The 20073-nt window shown below is 41.0% G+C and overlaps 3 protein-coding genes across 4 annotated transcripts in view; 1 reads left to right on the plus strand and 2 right to left on the minus strand.

The window, feature by feature from the left end:
• Positions 1–5267, minus strand: part of LOC138966390 (phospholipase A-2-activating protein-like) — a 37729-nt gene extending 32462 nt beyond the window's left edge. The window contains exons 1-3 of the mRNA XM_070338611.1: positions 4969–5267; positions 2879–3072; positions 1396–1497 (exon numbers count right to left, since the gene is read on the minus strand). Of these exons, the coding sequence (XP_070194712.1) occupies positions 1396–1497; positions 2879–3072; positions 4969–5108 (436 nt within the window). The 5' untranslated portion in view covers positions 5109–5267. The remainder of the gene's footprint in view (positions 1–1395; positions 1498–2878; positions 3073–4968) is intronic.
• The window catches only part of LOC138966391 (HMG domain-containing protein 4-like), a 30001-nt gene continuing 15071 nt past the window's right edge, over positions 5144–20073 (plus strand). The window contains exons 1-7 of one of the 2 annotated variants that reach the window (XM_070338612.1): positions 5144–5256; positions 7115–8404; positions 8792–8919; positions 10634–10730; positions 16880–16903; positions 18547–18611; positions 19197–19427. In XM_070338612.1, the coding sequence (XP_070194713.1) occupies positions 5217–5256; positions 7115–8404; positions 8792–8919; positions 10634–10730; positions 16880–16903; positions 18547–18611; positions 19197–19427 (1875 nt within the window). In that variant the 5' untranslated portion in view covers positions 5144–5216. The remainder of the gene's footprint in view (positions 5257–7114; positions 8405–8791; positions 8920–10633; positions 10731–16879; positions 16904–18546; positions 18612–19196; positions 19428–20073) is intronic. The other variant, XM_070338613.1, reaches the window with a different exon arrangement.
• LOC138966392 (uncharacterized) lies at positions 12132–18513 on the minus strand. Its single transcript, XM_070338614.1, has 2 exons — positions 18140–18513; positions 12132–14172 (listed from the first exon to the last, which is right to left on the minus strand). The coding sequence occupies exons 1-2, from the start codon at positions 18270–18272 to the stop codon at positions 13088–13090; spliced, it is 1218 nt and encodes a 405-aa protein (XP_070194715.1). The 5' UTR covers positions 18273–18513; the 3' UTR covers positions 12132–13087.

Here is a 20073-nt window from a genome sequence, read left to right on the forward strand (position 1 = left end):
CCGTCGTTATCAGATTTATTTTGGATGGTTAACCCTTTCGCTGCCAATCAAAACTTACTTATGTGCATTCCTGATTGCCAGGGAATTTTGGAGTTCGGGGTGTAATAATTCACAAATAATTCTAGCCCCAAACTGGCAGTAGGTAAAACCTATGTTATTTTTAAAGGAAATTGAACCAAGAATCTGTTTATAGTGTCTAAACATGGAAATAATAATTAGTTTGGCTTATAATGATGTTTAAATATGAACTTTTGAAAAATCAGTCCGGCGATCTTCCGGTGCCTGTGGATCAAACACAAGTGGCTGTTTTGCTTGCTCCAAGAAAGGATCATAATCACTGTCATCTACCTGTTTCCAACGAATCGTCCGAAAGAAGATCTCCCCCTTTTCCTGTCAGTATCCATAATCATTTGCACCGCCTGTAGCGTCAGTCCGGCTTTGTTTTTCCCTACCAGGGCCCGGTCGACTGTCACCGTCAGCCATTTTGACGAGTCGAGCCTTCTCTCCCCTTTCCTGCCCGCCAAGGCCGAAAATAGCCTTCAGACGCAAAACCGCGTCACCTTTTATGTTTTTTCATGAGAATGAGGTATCCTACCAAGCTATTGGCTGCTATTTGTGTGTCAGCAGTGACGTAGCATTTCTGGAAAATTCCTGAACGGAGAAGACGGGTTTACCCGTCCTAAGGCGCTGCGGCTGCACAAGCGCATGACGGGTATACCCGTCATAAGGCAGTCAAGGGGTTAATGAGATGAGGATGGTTAATGAGATGAGGATGATTATTATGATGATGCTATGGATTTCCAATTTGGTTTGAGACTATTACTTTAGAAATGTGATGACTGGTGCCAAAAGGAAAATGTGCATGTTTATATAAAATGAAAATGGACATTACAGTTTTCTTATCTTATCTCTCTTATTCTAACCATGTCATGTTGATTCAGAGCTGCACATATAAACTCTACCAGGAATGTTTTTAGGATTTATTTTTACCCAATTGATAGAAACTGGTGATATTATTATTATAACATCTCTTAGAACTTAGAAGGCTTTACTTTTAGTGTCTAGCGTTTTTATAAAAAAAATTCTTGAAAGGCAGGTATCTTCTTGTTGACCACGTTTTAGGACAGGTTCATTTACATTTATTGAATCAATCATTGTCAAACACAGAAAAAATCCAAGTGGGCTTCAGCACAAGAAGCTTTTTCTTCTTCAAATTACGGATCTCTGAAAATAAAACAGGATAATGAAACATTAAAATACAATACACACCAGGATGCATACGTGTCCAGACTGTTTTAGTACTAGCAAAATAATAGCAGGAGCATGGCACATCCTTCATTTTCAGTTTCACAGTATACATTCAACAATAACTAACAAATGGGACGGCAAACTCACCCGTCAGAGTCATGACACATTTTTGGTTCAGCCACACTCTGGCTGTCTTGTCCCAGGAACCACTCAGGAGGAAACCAAACTTCCCCGCAGCTAATGCACACACTGAAAGAATATGGAAAGTACTATATCAGTATATGTTTATAAATTTATATCAACATAATTTATATTTTAATAAATCAGGGGACATTTTTGTTGTTGAATAAGTAAAATAGTGTGAATGCCTTGTACTCTGATGGTGAGAGAATTTTGGCAGCAAACTTGTTTGAAGCTACTACAGCAATAGTTTTTCAGTCGATAATACAGACCTCACTTGGTAAAGTTGGTCATAATAGAGTGCAGTGGAACCCCCCCCCCCTTTTTTTTTACATTTAGTCAAGTTATGACTAAATGTTTTAACATCGAGGGGGGAATCGAGACGAGGGTCGTGGTGTATGTGCGTGTGTCTGTGCGTGTGTGTGTGTGTGTGTGTGTGTGTGTGTGTGTGTGTGTAGAGCGATTCAGACTAAACTACTGGACCGATCTTTATGAAATTTGACATGAGAGTTCCTGGGTATGAAATCCCCGAACGTTTTTTTCATTTTTTTGATAAATGTCTTTGATGACGTCATATCCGGCTTTTCATGAAAGTTGAGGCGGCACTGTCACGCCCTCATTTTTCAACCAAATTGGTTGAAATTTTGGTCAAGTAATCTTCGACGAAGCCCGGACTTCGGTATTGCATTTCAGCTTGGTGGCTTAAAAATTAATTAATGACTTTGGTCATTAAAAATCTGAAAATTGTAAAAAAAAATAAAAATTTATAAAACGATCCAAATTTACGTTTATCTTATTCTCCATCATTTGCTGATTCCAAAAACATATAAATATGTTATATTCGGATTAAAAACAAGCTCTGAAAATTAAATATATAAAAATTATTATCAATTTTTTTTTTTCGAAATCAATTTAAAAACACTTTCATCTTATTCCTTGTCGGTTCCTGATTCCAAAAACATATATATAGATATGATATGTTTGGATTAAAAACACGCTCAGAAAGTTAAAACGAAGAGAGGTACAGAAAAGCGTGCTATCCTTCTCAGCGCAACGAATACCCCGCTCTTCTTGTCAATTCCACGGGCACTGCCTTTGCCACGGGCGGTGGAGTGACGATGCTACGAGTATACGGTCTTGCTGCGTTGCGTTGCGTTCAGTTTCATTCTGTGAGTTCGACAGCTACTTGACTAAATGTTGTATTTTCGCCTTACGCGACTTGTTTTTTTTAAAGACCCACTCCCTTTTCAGACCGTTTCTTTATCAAATCTGTTTTGTTCATATTCATAATGATAATGTCTGTAAATTTACTTCTATTTTATTAAAGTTACAGACTTAGACTTTTTTCCACTTAAAGTTAAAGATCTGATCTTGTCAGAATTGTAAAGCACTACTTTTTTTGTTAAGGTTCCACTTCCCCTGTGCACTGTATAAAGCATGAAACATTCACCTGTGTTGGTATGACCAGTCAGTTTGCAGACGGCTTCAAGCTTGCCCGGTTCAAACAGGAGAATGTTGTTGTCGTTGCTGCCGGTCACAATCATCCCCTCTGGGTGAGTATCATCTGGTGGCAAGACACAGACTGCTGCCACAAAGTTGCTGTGCCCTGTGAGGATCTGCCCTTGAGTGAATCCAGTATCATGTCTGGAAGTGAAACATAAACATCTCTTTGATTTGATGTTGCTTGCAGTTGCACAGATGTATTGCAAATATCTGTCGACAAATTCTGGAAATAACTCTGTTGGGTTTGTATGGGTTCTGAAAGCAAACTTTCCCATTGTTCCTTATCCATGTGTGGAGACACACTCTTTCGCTAGTGACTGGCCTATATATATACATGCCAAATAGGAAAGTTTGCCCCAATAAAAGCAAGAGTATTCACTCTTTCAGTTTCACAATCACAACCCAACATCATCCATTAACAATAAATATGCCTGTAAATGTAATGTAAACTATACATTTACCTCATTTTGATCTTGCAGTCTTTCTTTGTGTCTTTTATAAAATTTACATATTATACAACTATGTTTTTTTTAAAGGAAAATAGAAACGAATCAAAATTGACAGTATCAGTAACTTTTGCGGTTCACTGTTCAGCATTTTTTTCTAACTTAAGTTTAAGCTATAACGTGTTTGGGTACTGGAGGCCAGTAAGAAGGGGGATCATTTGGGCTTGTAAATTGTAATTGTATACAAATTACAATACGTCATTATAATTTAACTGGAGGAAGTCAGCATCAGGGACAGGAGTGCATAATTACTAATACTAAGGCAATATATATATGTTTACTTTTTGACTCAGTCACTTGTCACTATATTGACTAGTGAATCAAGGCACAAGACTGATCTTCAAAATACAATTGGACTAAGTTCTAAACTTATCAAACACACTTGCAATAGCATTTAATAGCATTAAATGACACAGTTCGTTTGAATGACTATTTAGCTCGCGTAAACCACACACCTGTTTTCATGGTTTATCTAACCCCTGAGCCATCGTGAACCCATACATGTGATCCACTTTCCTTTTATACATAATTTAGTGGTCAGTTTGTGATTTCAATGCGACTTGCTGTATACATCTGCAATAACATGTTATTGTGTACCTCTGAATCTAAAACGCAACAAACGGCTGCGAGTCACACGAACTGAGCTGTGGCGGTTGACCGTTCAAAGAAACTGGAGACATGCAGAACATTCGTCTGCTACAAGAACCACGTTTTGCGGGACACGCTTCCAGGCTATCTTTTTTTAAACTTTCAAAACTTCGAGTTGTACTGATCTTGTCTTGATGTTTATGATTTAAGAATGGTTGAGTTACAAGCTGTCAATTTATTATTTAGATTTTAAAAATTAGGTCTAGCGCCAAAACGGGCCGTCCTATTGTCTGATCAGACAATTCGGCTGGCCATGCAAAATAAAATTCTTTGAAAATTGCTCGTTCTTTACGTAGGGCACCTAGGATGTTCTCAAGCGGTGAGTGTTTAAATGAAAGGGTGTTTGTACTGTGTGTAAAAGACTGACAGTGTCTGTGATGGTTTACGGGAGGCTGACTGTGCCTTTAATCTCTTGCAGTGCCTTATTCAGGTTATTGCTTTGTCCTAAAAGCAAGTCTGACCATTTCTAAATTCTTCTTAGATTAGTGAGGAAATCCCTGTACAGGGCAACTTTCCTCATTTGGTTGGTGCGCCTAATTTCCTGTCTCTGTAACTTTAGAACTGTAGACCTTCTGGGATTTCCCGGTTGCTATTTTCAAGAAAATGGGTTTTCTTTCAGTGATTCACAGACCAAACTGTTGGACGGATAATTTTGTGTCTTGCCCAAAAGCAAATAAGCTATACATACTTGTTTATCTTAAACCGTAATCCCAGTATATATTTCTGTATTTTCAGCTACACTGAAGCAAAACCGCGAGAGGTGTGGAAGCTTGGAATTCGTTTCCGTTCGCTTGACATCGGTTGGTTCTGGTTGACTCAGCCGTGGACTACTGTCCTGTCATCAACCGAAAATGATGAAAAAAAAGCAGCTCTGATCACTTACTCGTTTGGCATCCAAACGCACGTTGTACAGTCTCTTGAACCTGAGATAATTCCTCCTTCGGGGACTAAAGCTGGAGCTAATGCTCGGACGTCTTTTTTATGCCCAACAAGATTACACCGCAGTTTGTACGGCGCCGCCATGTTGCCTCAGTATACACTTTCGTTCTTTCTCTCACAGAAGAGGCAATCCCACCGGAAGTTGATCAGAGGCTTCTGCTTGAATCTTATCTGTAGTCTAATTTGTACACAATGGCCAGCATAAAAAGGGAATCGGACGATGATTCTGAAGGTTGGGATTCTTTTTGAAGCAAACATTAATGGCGGATTGCATGATTGTGCCCATGTGCACGGAAAAAACACGTATAAGAGTCGGCGGATTCAAAGCAAAGGCTTTTGACACAAAGTGACAAACGGACAAAGGGAAATAATCTGCTGCTCTCGATGAAACTGTTTTTAGTTTGAAGACTGTTGGAGTAGCCAGTGAATGCTTTTAACATTAACAATCAGTGTCTGTGCTGGTTATAATGGAGTGTAGTGGGGCGGGGAGATAGGGGTCCCCTTTTAGTTTGACCTGAATCAGTGAATGAGAACCGTCGCGATATAACCTTCGTGGTTGAAAACGACGTTAAACACCAAATAAAGAAAAAGAAAGTGAATGAGAAAACCATTGCTCCCATTGCCCAAACACCATCTCCCCTTGACAAAGAGGGGAAAGTGTGCTTGTAAACAGTACAGTTACATTCTGAATTTTAACTTAAGTGTGAAAGATGTGTTGGGTTAGTGCTACGCTGCTTGTGTTTGCTGGAACACTCACTTTTGATTTATAGTTTTGTTCACGAAATTATGATGTTATGCATACTATTCATTGTCTTGCAGAGTTGAAGTACTACTGCATAGTATTCTGACTCTAATTGACTTGCAAATTTTTGCTTTGCACCTTGTCATGAACATTTATAAACTACAATGTTTCATATAAATTTATAATGCACTTATGTACATAAACTTATACTGTTTTACTAATTATGTAAGTATGTAGTAGTAGTTATTATAGTAGATTTAGTCCCTCTTTAGGGCGAGGGCCAGATGCAAAAAAGTATACCAATGCTTATTCTGTTACCCTCGTAAAATAAAGAATTGTCATTGTCATTGTCACCCTCTTGGCATGATGGGCCACAATCATGGCTTTCGCGCTGGAGCACGATGAGCCATGATCGTGGCTCACATCATACGTCATTTTTGAGTCACTTGAGAAAAAGTGACTCTATGTAATCGGTCAGTGTTAGTCTGTCCGGCCGGCCGTCCGTAGACACCACCTTAACGTTGGACTTTTCTCGGAAACTATCAAAGCGATCGGGCTCATATTTTGTTTAGTCGTGACCTCCAATGACCTCTACACTTTAACGATGGTTTCGTTGACCTTTGACCTTTTTCAAGGTCACAGGTCAGCGTCAAAGGAAAAATTAGACATTTTATATCTTTGACAAAGTTCATCGGATGTGATTGAAACTTTGTAGGATTATTCTTTACATCAAAGTATTTACATCTGTAGCCTTTTACGAACGTTATCAGAAAAACAAGGGAGATAACTAGCCTTTTCTGTTCGGCAACACACAACTTAACGTTGGGCTTTTCTCGGAAACTATAAAAGTGACCGGGCTCAAATTTTATGTGAACGTGACTCATTGTGTTGTGAATAGCAATTTCTTCCTGTCCATCTGATGCCTCATATAATATTCAGAACTGCGAAAGTGACTCGATCGAGCGTTTGCTCTTCTTGTTATTATACTCTGTACATGTATGTATTCATGTATCACTGCAAATCAGACAAATTCTATTGCGAAGCTGAAGCTTTCTTCTTTCCAATGATAATTATATAGTTTTCTGTACTTAGGTTATCATGAGACCACTTGCAATTAAAATACAAACAGAAGGCTCATTTTACGCCAATATTTGGTGAACGCTTTTAAATTTATGCAGTGCCAAGACATTTATTTGGTTTTCAACTGACAAACTTGACAACATAATGAAATTGATATATCTATATCTATTATCTGTAGTTGTGCCTCTCTTAGTTATTAACATTTTTGTCAAATTTGCCATACATTTCTGAAACTAAATTGTAATACTTGTACTGTGTTTGATTTCAGAGCCACCAAGCAAAATGTCAAGACAGGACAGCGATGATAATGGCTCAAAGTCAGGAGGCAGAAACAGCAGGGTACGCAAGAAGTCAGCAAAAGTGCTAGAGATGGAGGAGTTTGAAGAGATTGAGAAAAAACAGTTCACCAAGAAGTCTGATTCCAAGGGAAAAGCAGCAGCGACACCCCCTGGCACTGGTGCTAAGAAAGTGAAAGGGAAACCTGGTCAGGAACTGATCTCACCAGTGGCAGCAGCATCTCTGACGGCAGATGCTCTAACTGCAGGAATGGTCATGCCAGGAGGTAGCCTGGTGCAGGAACCGGTGCTTAGTCCTACAAGCCCCGTGAAGGCATCCACCAAACAAGCAATAGGGGCTAGGGTTAGAGAAACACAGCAGCAGGGCAGTGTCATCAAACTGTTGCTTAGTTCTCCAGCCATCCCCACCACGCCAACACTCACCACCAACGTCATCACCAAGACGTCACCGCCGATGTCTGTCAGCAGCGCAGGAGTCACCGTCACACCAGCTCCTGCGCCCAAGAAAGCGATGGTGAAAGTGAAGTCGGAGCCCGTAGTGAAGCAGGAGCCTGGGGCAATGATGATGGAGGAGGAGGAGCTGATGAATGTTCCTATCAAGTCTGAGCTGATGGACCCTCAGGCAGGTCACATCATGTTGTCTGCCTCGCTCGCTCCAGATACCATGACCATCTCAACCCCACAGGCTTTCATCAAGACCGAACCTGGTATGGCTTCCACTGAGAGCCTTGGAAGCCTCAAGTTGAAGTTGATGATGTCACCCAAAGACAGTCCAGCCTTGGAGACTGTCGTTCCAACTTCAGGCCCCATCCCTACCATGTTCGCCACCAACCCTGATGAGACAGACGGCCCCTCTAAAATTAGTAAAAAATCTGCAGGCGGTAGTGCGACCAAAAAGAAAGCAGCTCCCAAGAAAAAGAAACCTGCCGGAGAGAAAGCACAAAAGAAGTCTACCAAATCAGCAGCAGAACAGATGCCCAACCTTGCAGCCCTGGTGTCAACGCCAAAGCTTCAGAAAGCGGTGAAGGAAGAAAGAAACTCGAGCATTTCTGACGGAATGGACACGAGCCTGTCAGACACATCTCTAGACATGAGCACCATTGTGGAAAGTGCGCTAGACATGGAAGAAGAGGCAGCACTGGTCATTGCAGAGGTCGGTGTGGGACCCAGCAAACCCAAGAAGAAGAAAGCCAGTGGTGGAGGCAAGAAGAAGTCCAAGGCTCAGGCTGCAAGCGCCATGGAAATGGCTGGAATGGACTCGGGTAAGATCATAGATTCATACAGCATTTATTAAAAATTGTTGCATTCATTTATTCACAAGCACTTTGACTTTGCACATTAAAGTCTGCTAATGGTTTGTTATACTTGTATGTTATAGATTGTTACTCCTTCGTTCGTGAAAACTGAAGTAAAGGCTCTTACTCTTAGTTCATAAAAAGAATCTGGTTGACTTTGAGAAGCATTGGTGTTAACTCAGTCAAGGCAAGTTTTGTGCACTTACAATCATTTATTTTGCTGTGAAAGGCTGGCCACCCAAAGTCTCGTACAGGTTATTATCTTGTTCCAACTATCATTCATGACTTCAGAAATCACACAAAACATTTGACCTTTTGTTAATAGTTTTAAGTGTTTACAAATTTGTTGAGCAGATGAGGGCCTGTCTGCCCAGCCGGAAGGTGACATAGCAGCACTGGCAGCTAAGGTTCAGCGCAGCTCAGGAGCAGCAGGGGGCAAGAAGAAACTCTCCAAGAAAAGTCTGGAACTACAAGAAGCGCTGGTGGGTTTCTTCCCTTTGCTACAGTGGAATCCCCTTTTAAGACCTAAAATATCCAAGAAAATTAGGTCTTAAAAAGGATGGAATCTAAAATGGAGTAAATTTACAGAGGTTACAAAGAAAAAATATGAGAAAACGGGGTCTTGAAACGGAGGGAGTCTTGAAGGCTGACATAGTCCTAGTTAATTAGTTTAATTACTTCCAGGGCTTTTCCCATCGTTGCGGGGATGTATAAATTAAGCTTCCTGCAAAGTTTTAGGTTTGAAGTCCTTACCAATTACGAGAAATAATTAATTCTTTATTGCATTGTTTAGCAACAGTTCTCCAGGACTTGGGCTATTTTTAGACCGTTGACGTCACTTTGTGACATGACGTTTCGTAAACCAAAGATGGCGTTTGAGACTGTTATGTTTACATTTGACACTATCAACACCACTTTGCAGTACTGAAATAATTTTTATCCCCTTAGGTACAGTTTTATAACATTATTGGCACATGTAAACAATATGAATTCAGTGATGTACATTTTAGTCGGTCTCCGGTCTCTGACCGATCCAATTTCCCAAGGACCTATAGCTTTAACCCCAGCAGGACACAGGTCCGATTAACCTACAGAAGAAGTGGTCAAGGGTCCGATCGTTTTTGACAATGAAGCAGGCATGCGGACTGTTCAATTTTCAAGAGGAAAGCTTGTTTCGGTTTTGCCAAGCGAAAGTAAACACTGCGTGAGGAAAGCTGGTTTCGGTTTTGCCAAGCGAAAGTATGCACTGCGTGTGACCAGTTTGTTGAGTGAACGAGGCACCATATGGGATCTGATTCTTTGAATTAATTTATCCTCAAGTTGGATCAAGAAGAAAAAAAGAAAACCGAACCCATATGGTGCCTCGAGTGCATTCATTGGCTCAGCAATAAATCGTTGAGAGAGGATTCAGTGCACAGAACTTGGTGTGTACGGCTCGAAGAAACCGATTGTGTGTCAAAACCCAGGACATGATCCTGAAAGCAAAACTTGAGGGACCCGCAGAACGGTCAGATGCCTACCTGAAAAACATTGTCGACAGATGGGCAGTGAAAAAAACCCGACAACTGTTCAAATAACTTAAAAATGTGATTCAATCCTTTGAGTATCTAGTCATGACAGTCGCGGAAGGTGGAAGAATCTTTTTAAATGCGGTTTTACGAGTCGTGTTTTTGTCCTATTGAAATTGCAATCTCAGGACACTGTGTCCTATTGATTTTCAGTCTTCAGGACAATTGTCCTAAAGGCTGCTAGAAAAATTACATCACTGTGAATTAATTAATGAACGCTACGAATATGGCAGCCTTTAAAAGGGGGGTTCCACGGTCGAGTACAATTCTGTCTTTTAATAGTTTGGTGTTGCCTGATAGTAATTTTAATACTGTACCAGGATACTCAGCTTCAGAAAGCTTAAAAGGTACAATGGCTTGATTATGCCTGCTCCTTATGTACCCCCTCCCCTTCCCCTTACAAATTCTGACCACACCAGTTTTTAAATTCTTTGTTTATATGCATCGTGTGTATGTACTGGGCCCCTTTTGTTCTTCCACTCAATTTCTGTTACTTTCTCTTCTTATTTAGTAAACAGTGAAGTGAAAACATTTCATCAATCAATGTGTTATTATATTGCAGTGCATTACCAGCACATCCTGCTTTGATGAGACTTAATAATGTATCTTTGTCTGTGTGTGTGTTCAGGAGAAGAGGAAGCGGCCTTCTAGGAGAGCGCCAACAGCCTACATGCTGTACTGCAACTCACAGCGACCCAAAGTTGTTGCTGAAAGCCCTGGCATTGGTGAGTGTGTGCTCCTTCATCTTTCTTCTTGTATCTTTTTACTCACTTTTAAGAATAAAGATAAGATATCATGTGGTCCTCTGAGGTTGCCCTCCGGGGGCCCGGTAGCTCAGTTGGTAGAGCACTGGACTTGTGATCGAAAGGTCGCAGGTTCGAATTCGGGCCGGGACGGACACGGGTCAACTTTATGTGCAGACCCAGAGACGGAAGCCATGTCCCACCCCCGTGTCATCACAATGGCGCGTAAAAGACCTTGGTCATTCTGCCATAAGTGCAGGTGGCTAAATACACCTAAACACGCAGACACCTGGGTAGCGCGACTCCGTTGCTGCTAGCTTTCCACTGGGAGGAAGCGACCCGAATTTCCCAGCGATGGGACAATAAAGTAATGAAAATGAAATGAAATGAAAAATGAAAATGAAAAAAATGAAAATGAAAATGAAAATGGAAATGAAATGAAATGATAAACATTCAGGTACTAAGTTAAGCTTTCTGCCTGTGGAAAGGGAGCTGCCACACACCGATACAGTAAGGCGCTACCCATTATCATTTCCTGTCATGCATGCATGCGTTCATGTTTCCAAGCCCTGAGCCTTTCCCTGTGAACTTGGAACCTTCATCGTGCACACAGAGGGTGTTCGGACACAGAGGAGAGTCTGCACAAAATTGACTCTGGGAATTAATCCCTTGTTGAACGTGGGTGATACTAAGTATTTTTGAATGGAGAAGAAGAAGAAGGGAAAGTGGACTGGGTGGCCGAGTGGTAACGCACTTGCGCTCGGAAGCGAGAGACTGCGAGTTCGACCCTGGGTCAGGGCGTTAGCAATTTTCTCCCCCCTTTCCTAACCGAGGTGGTGGGTTCAAGTGCTAGTCTTTCGGATGAAATGAAAAACCGAGGTCCCTTCGTGTACACTACATTGGGCATGGGGTGTGCACGTTAAAGATCCCACGATTGACAAAAGGGTCTTTCCTGGCAAAATTGTATAGGCATAGATAAAAATGTCCACCAAAATACCCGTGTGACTTGGAATAATAGGCCGTGAAAAGTAGGATATGCGCCGAAATGGCTGCGATCTGCTGGCCGATGTGAATGCGTGATGTATTGTGTAAAAAAATTCCATCTCACACGGCATAAATAAATCCCTGCGCCTTGAATATGTGCGCAATATAAATTGCATAAAATAAAATAAATTAAAATTTTAAAAAAATCCCTGCGCTTAGAACTGTACCCACGGAATATGCGCGATATAAGCCTCATATTGATATATATATATATATATATTGATTGAAAGTGGAGCGGTGATGGAGAGAGAGGCGATGAAACCAAATGTCAAAACAGATGCATTAGAGTGGAGTATATGAATGGACTATGAAAATAAAACACATGTCTGCATATATATGTTATCTTGAAAAAAATCTTTATTTTCAAAAAGGAATTGTATAAGAATGTAAATTGCAGTTGAATACTTGCATGTTATAAAAAAAAAAATATAGACACAATTTTGCATATCAACTCAAAATACTTAAGTACATGTATGCAAGTTCAGGAAAAAGCACCTTTGTATCAAGTTTAAAAAGAAATTGTAAGAGCACAACAAAATCAGCAACAAAACACAAAATCAACAACAATACAATAGGAGTACATCCATAGATCTGGTAACATAGATATGAGTATGAGTATGACGTCAATTAATAACAAAAGCTTGCACTGGAATGATTACAACTGTGTGCACGCAGTCAAAAACATTACATGTGTATCTTCCCCACCCGCACCTCCTCTAAAAGGAAAAGAAAGAAAGAAAGAAAACAGAAAGAGCAGTGAAGAGTAGCACACTTGAAATGGCCAGAAAAGTATTTTTCCACAAAAACCCATATTGCATTACCTCTTCATTTAAACCAAAAAAATTGTTAATCTGTCTGGCACAGTACCAATTATGGTAACAATCTGTCTGGCACAGTACCAATTATGGTAACAATCTGTCTGGCACAGTACCAATTATGGTAACAATCTGTCTGGCACAGTACCAATTATGGTAACAATCTGTCTGGCACAGTACCAATTATGGTAACAATCTGTCTGGCACAGTACCAATTATGGTAACAGAAGATAGTAAAAGGCTTTTGCATGAGGCTTCTGTTCACAAGTAATTTTAAAGGAATTAGGGTTTTGTAAATGCAAGCATGTAAAAGTGTCAACAACAAAATCAGTCAAAATGAACCACTGCGTGCTTAAAAAAAAAATTGAACAAAGGAAGACACGATCTGTGTAAAGGGGAATGAAGTTGTGAACAGATAATCTATGAATTGAAACAAAAGACCTTTCAGATCCTTGAGATTTGCTGGAAGGAATAAAGTCATCAAAACGGCATGCTGTGTACAACACTGTAGGCCACACCAGGCCGATTTGTTCCTTGGAAGCCTTGCATATTGCTGGGATTTGTGCGCTGGTTGGAAAAGTCCAAAGGTGGATTCACCAACGGCCGTTGATTGGAAAAGTCTAACGGTGGATTAGTTTGGCCGGACACACCAGGATGATGAGGATGGTGGTGGGGGTGGTGGCCGGACATTGGACGAGGGGGGAACATTGCAGAGTTGTTGTAGCCAACAGCGTGAGGAAAAGGGGCCTGTGGATTGTGCTGGTTGGACATGAATGCTGTGGCCTGGGCTGGGTTGGTTTGGTTGGACATGGGAAACCCCACTGAATAGGGATGGGGGTGAGGGGGGTGAAGAGGGGGGTGGGGTAACGCCTGGGGTGGTTTGGGAAGAATTGAGTGGTGATGTTGCTGTGTTATTTGAATGTCCTTTTTGGCACCCCTGCCACTGCCAGCTGTCTTGCCCTGCTTGGATTTTGTTACTCGCTGTTTCTTGGGTTTGGGCAGTGTGGGTTCTTTTGGTTTGGGCTTGGGCTTGTGCTTCTTCTTTTTGACCTTTACTTCCGCTTCTGGCGGTTTGGGCTTGAGGTTTTTGTGAATCCTCGTCTTCACCCCATTGGTCTTGTATTGCATGATCAGCGCCTTGAGCTTTTTGTAGCTGAAGCCATGCAGGTACACAAACATGAGGTTGCAGATTCTGTATCCATGATGGTAAAAGTCAGTCCTGTGCTTCTTCCGCTCCGTAGGCCTGCGCTTTTTGCGGGTGGTCATCTTGGTCAGATGGATGCCACACTCCAGTTTGGCCAGCACAGCGATGTCCAGTTCTTTCTTGGAGATGCTCATGTAGTGTGAGCGTGTGTCCATCAGCTCCCGTACGCTGAAACGAGTGTGGCAGGGCTCGCCATTGTTCAGCTGACATTTGCATTCAGGCGGAATGACCAGGCGCTTGGCGAACTTCAGCTCCTTCTCCCTGTCCTTGCCTTTGCTGGCTTCTCCATTGGCCTTGGCGTCTGCATTGTTGGCGGCGACCACTTGTTCCAGGAACTTCTCAATGGCAGCAGAGTTGTCTTCTGAAACAGGAACATGAGGATGAAAAGGAGTGTTCTTCTTCTTCTTCTGCGTTCGTGGGCTGAAACTCCCACGTACACTCGTGTTTTTTGCACGAGTGGAAAGTTTACGTGTATGACCGTTTTTTACCCCGCCATTTAGGCAGCCATACGCCGTTTTCGGAGGAAGCATGCTGGGTATTTTCGTGTTTCTATAACCCACCGAACTCTGACATGGATTACAGGATCTTTTTCGTGCGCACTTGGTCTTGTGCTTGCGTGTACACACGGGGGTGTTCGGACACCGAGGAGAGTCTGCACACAAAGTTGACTCTGAGAAATAAATCTCTCGCCGAACGTGGGGACGAACTCACGCTGACAGCGAGCGGCCAACTGGATACAAATCCAGCGCGCTACCGACTGAGCTACATCCCCGCCCTGGGAGTGTTCTTACCTGTGCATTTTCTAAAAAAAGGGGATACAATTCCAGGGATGTCGTTAGGCGTCGGACATCAGTCATAGACCGATTAACTGCCTCAACTGTCCGATTCATATCATCAGGTCTCGGTCAGATGTCCTATAATACTTTTTAGAAGGCGGACTGTGTCCGATCAAATTTTGCTTGCATCGGTCAGTAGATCTATGTACTCAAGATCATTCTGCAACATGTGTACTCCACAACACATTCACCAGACACAGCAACAAACCAAACTGACACATACACACACACACACACGCTAGTTAGACGGTGAGAGAGAGAGAAAGACATCTGCTAGAGCAACTGGTCCAGGGCATCGCAGACCTGGGAACCCATACGATTTTGCCGTATTCTGTACGCATGATTGTCGAGAATACGTTCAGTGGGAAAAAAATACGACGAGAAAAATTCCAACACTACTTTTATTCACAAGCCAGACCTGTTTACCCTTACGATTTTGGCGTAATTTATTACGATTTTCTGCAAAAAATACGCCATTCCGCTATCCGTGTCAAGACTACGATTTTCATAAATAAAAAAAATGTTAAAAAAAAACTTTTTTTTTTTTTTAATTCACATGTTTGGCATTGTTTTTTTCAATGGCAAAATGGGGTGAAAAAGCACAGGACTGACCAGAGATCATGTCTGTCTGATGAGACGCTGGAGAGCCTTATTCTAGTGGTGAAGTCTCGCCCTCACTCATTCGGCAAGCGCAAGTACAGTAGAGAAGCGCTTGACACACTGAAAAAGGCCTACTACGAGCAAAAGAAAAGAATCAGTGATGCATGTGCTTTTGATGTGATCTTCTTTGAAATTATGATGACTAGAAAAACTGACTGATGTGTTTTGTTTGTGAATGATGGATATATTATGTGCATGATTGCGTTTCGCAGACACAGTTGTCATGTGCGTTGTAATTGGCGACGAATGTGGATGATTACTATTTTTGTGCCAGGATTACTATTTTTGGGGCTGAGCATTACTCCAAAACACTTATGGGGGTAAACAGGTCTGACAAGCCCATCTTGAAGCCGATCCAGTATTTTGACACATGATTACAGTTTTTGTCAGTAAAAATTGAAAAAAGGATTTGTTTTAAATGTACACAAGAATTGAACGGTTCGTCGGAAACTGAGTGCAGTGAGCCTGTCAAACAGTTGAAGTTGACGGATTTCTTTCGTCCTGTGTGAATTCATAAACACTGCAATGGATTTTAAACACTGCAATGGATTTTAATCTTTTTTGTGGGGAATTAAAGTGTACAACAAAATAATGAACTGTAGCAGACGACAAAACTGCCGACTCTGACTGAACCGTGTACTTCGTCCGCCGCACACTACAGAGGCTTATTTTATGAACTGTAGCAGATGACAAAACTGCCGACTCTAACTGAACCGTGTACTTCGTCCGCCGCGCACTACAGAGGCTTATTTTTTTTAAGGTATGGCACTGTTTTATCTTCTTTATCTTGCTTTTTAAAAAAAAAGTGATCAGTTTGATCATTTTCGTTATCGCGAAAAAACGTTAACTTGAAAAAAAATATTGGTCCCTTTCATTTCGTGTAAAGTGACCTCGACTGTATAGGTAAACTTAATTAACGATGTGGCGGACGCGTGTGAAGCATGTTTGAATCATGGATGTTCAAATGCTGTGTGGAGTACGTTCATTTTTCTGAAAATACACCAAGTTTGTTTGAGAATACTCTAAGTGCAAAACAGGGGTTCCCAGGTCTGGCATCGGTATCTAAAAGTTCATTATATTCAGTCACTTTATGTAGCCCACTGATACAGAATCAGTCTCTCTCAGGTATGGAGTAATTTCTTGGTTTCAGTACAGGGGGTTCTTTTAAAAGTAATCATATGGAACAAAGCCATCTCAAATAAGAGAAGAAAAGACGACATAAAGAGAGAACAGTTACTAGCAGACGATAATGTGTACGACCACAATGTAGGTCACCTGAAATGTCCTATTCAAATGTGTTAAGCCGGTCAAATGTCCTATTCATGTTGATTAAGTCAGGACATTTGTCCCATCAAAACAAATTTGTAGCAACATCCCTGCAATTCTACTGATGGTCAACTTTGTATGTCTTTGCCTCCTAGCTTTAATTGGCTGCCAGTTAAAGCATTTGTTTTTGTTGTTTATTAATTTGATGTTTTGTCAACATATTCAGATGCAGTAATTTGCTACTTCTAGTTCTACATTTCATCATGTAAATATATGTATGTTATATTCATATTTAACTTATTTCAGACAATTATTCTTGTTCACAGCTGCGTAAGTATGAAAGATACACAATACCAAAATTGTACTGTGCTCAGTTGCAGTTGAGAAATGAGCTGACTTGGTTATGTTGGTTTGAAAACTGTTCATCTGTTGCTGTTGACTTGCTTCCTCAGTTTGCTTACACTTCCTAGTTGTATGCATGTTCAGAAAGTATTGGGTAGGATGGCTATTGAAACGTAATGATTAATTGAGAGTGAGTTCAACCAACTTTTAAAATAAAACATGAAAAGTGAAACTGAAAGTGAAAGAACCATGGAAGCAACAGAATCTCACTCCTTATGCAGTTTTAGTGGTTTTCTTTTAAGGTAGAATGTCGTATGTGGAGCTAATGATTCCTTACTGCTGTAGTCTTAAGAAGAAAAAGGTGGTTTGTGGTATTATTCCAAGTTGCAGTGCAGTTCTGGTATTGTGCAGTTTTCATGCTTTACCGGTTTAAAACTTTTGTCTGAAGATAGTGGGAGTTTTGGGAGTTTATAACAATTTACATACTTAGCATTAATTTACATACTTAGCATTACTTCACTGGAAGTCGGACATTTAAACAAGGATAAAAATAAGCATGAAAGTACAACTTTAGGTCTAGCTTGACCTTCAGCATAATACCAGAAATTGCACATGCTCTTGAAGATAGGAAGACCTGTGTATTATAACTGGAGAAGTGGTAATCGCTTCACTGTTCATGTTTGTTTTGGGATTGAGACGAAAACTCAAGTTTATGAAATTGTCAGTATTTTCTTGCGTTTATGAGTTTAATATGCAGTTACTGTTCATGTAATATAAATTGCAAACTGTTTCATTTCATTTTTGCAATAAAGCATTTCCCAGTGTTTCTAATCCCTAATTTTGTAATTACAGTTACACATCAGTTACATGCTAGCTTCCTGTATTTATGCAGGTTGTAAACTTGTGAATTTTTGTTTGCCGGTTTGGTGAGGAAAAGCACGGAAGCTTGTAAAACTGTCTTAACATAACAGCAGTGAATCATATCAAGGGTGTAATTTTTTTCCAAACTTGACCACCAAAAACAATCAATACAACAGAGTAAAAGGCGGCCCGAGTATGCATGCAAACGTTTTCAGTACCAAAGTGTTATATACCAGTGCACACAGTCACAGAGACATGTATGTTACACAATGCAATGGAATAAGGTACCAAAAGGGCTGCCGACTTATTTGCCCAATTCTTGCCAAATGTGTTATGTTAATAGCAAGAAGTGCAGGCGTATACCTCCGTTTGCTGGTGATTCTGGTGGTGGAATGGACGGAATGTTGCTGTCATTCTTTCCATTGTCTGAATTATCATCAGAATCATGTCCTGAAAGAGATGAACTGTGTAAATCATTGTCGTCTTTGTCCGCCATTTTGGGTTTTAAGTATGCGAAGGGGGGTAACTAGATTTTGTTAGAGAACCGTTATTTGAGTCGATTACCTCCCCTGCACTGATACTGTCCGTTTTGCCCTCGACAAGGCTCGTTTGACTGCAAAAAAAAGTGTGTGTGTATGTGGTAATGTGAGTGTGTTCAATAATGCCACATTTTTTTGTATTACAAAACATTTAATATGCATGTACTTGTAAGACGTTTTGCATTGGAATGATGATACGTAACATGTGACAATCCTAACATGGTGTTTCAGATTTTGCTCAGATCAGTCGGACCCTTGGAGTCATGTGGCAGTGTTTGTCCAAGAAAGAGAAAATGGTGCGTATATATATATATGTTCTCTTTGTATTTACAAAACAGTACCACGTCACAAAATCGGACTTTTTTCTGCCTCCCATAAACCAAAGTCTCCCAAAGCCAAACAATATTAATTAATACAACCAGAGTAGACGGGATAGGCGGTATGTGTACATATCACGCGAATGGCGGTGGCTGCCTGGAATAAATCTTTGAATCCCGTTTATGGTTTACATACGCTAAATAGTGTCGCAAGCGATCTATATGAGTCATAAATGCTGTTAAAAGCCATTGGCATTCCTTGTGTGTTTCATCATGTTAGTTTGGATTCTTTTGCAACAAAACTCGAATCATGCTGTTAACCTCCTGTGAGGCGGAGTGGGCCTGTAAACTTTTGTCTAGCATTTTGTTTCCTTTTATTGTAGGTTTTTGGATTTATTACCTCTCTTTTTTCAATTTTTATTGTTTTTTTGTCTCTTTCTCCCCCTCCCCCCTCCCTCACCCCCTCTATCTCTCTCTCAATGCCTGTACCATTCATTAACAAACTTTCCATACTATTAGAACCATAACAACCGGTCCACCGACTCATCATCTTCTTCCTTTCAGATGTGGCGGCGGAAATCCAAGAAGCTTGCAGGCAAAGGCTCCACTCTCATCAGCACAGGCAAGGGCAACAAGAGAGGGGGGGATAGTTCCAACATGGCTGCTGCAGTTCAAGCCTCTGCTGTTCCAGCCTCTGCCGCCAGACCTGCCACATCCAGCAAATCGTCCAAACCCAGTGCCGCTGCTGCTCTGCCTGCTATGGCTGGGGATGACACCCCACAGAGTCCTGTCAAGGTAATGGAGGCGTTTTATGTGTGAGAGAAGGAGAGATTCACATGGAGAGAGAGAGTTTGTGTGAATATGAGAGAGAACGGCAGGCTCCAGCAAATTGTCCAAACCCAGTGCCTCTGCGTGTGAGAGAAGGAGGGAGAATAAGAGATTAACAGAGAGAGGAGGGAAGGCGAGAGTGTGTTTTTGTGTGAATATGAGAGAGAGAACGCCAGTCTCCAGCAAACTGATGCCCTGCCTGCCATGGCTGGGGATGACTCCTCACAGATTCTTGTTGAGGGCAGGTGGGCCAGTGCAAAATATTGATCAAATTGTTCAAAAACCTTTTTTTGATATTTTGGCAGATAATGGTTCCATAACATACCTTAAATGCATGTGTGTCTGTGTTTTTGTCAAAAAGTGTCAAATGTATGTGTCAATAAAGACAATATTTGAATAGTTCTATCTTCAACGTCGTTTTTCTCATTTCAGCCATTTTTGCGGCAGTTGCATCTTGGGGATTGCGATTTCTCTGGCTGTAATTTAGCTAGAGCAATAATTTGTTGTGCAGAATATAACATTCTGGGGGATTACGAAAGGATTTTGTTGCCAATGTATTACAGTCATAACCAGATTACTTCAAAAATTAATTTTGCGGGGGTTACCCTAAAGT

The sequence above is a fragment of the Littorina saxatilis genome, linkage group LG5 (genome assembly GCF_037325665.1).
Source record: "Littorina saxatilis isolate snail1 linkage group LG5, US_GU_Lsax_2.0, whole genome shotgun sequence".
Taxonomy (NCBI): Eukaryota; Metazoa; Mollusca; class Gastropoda; order Littorinimorpha; family Littorinidae; genus Littorina; species Littorina saxatilis.

Coding starts and splice junctions, on each gene's coding strand:
- LOC138966392 (XM_070338614.1), bottom strand. CDS start 18,272: ATGGCGGACAAAGACGACAATGATTTACACAGTTCATCTCTTTCAGGA. Junction 14,173..18,139: donor AGAATCACCAGCAAACGGAG/GTATACGCCTGC, acceptor TTCCTGTTTCAG/AAGACAACTCTGCTGCCATT.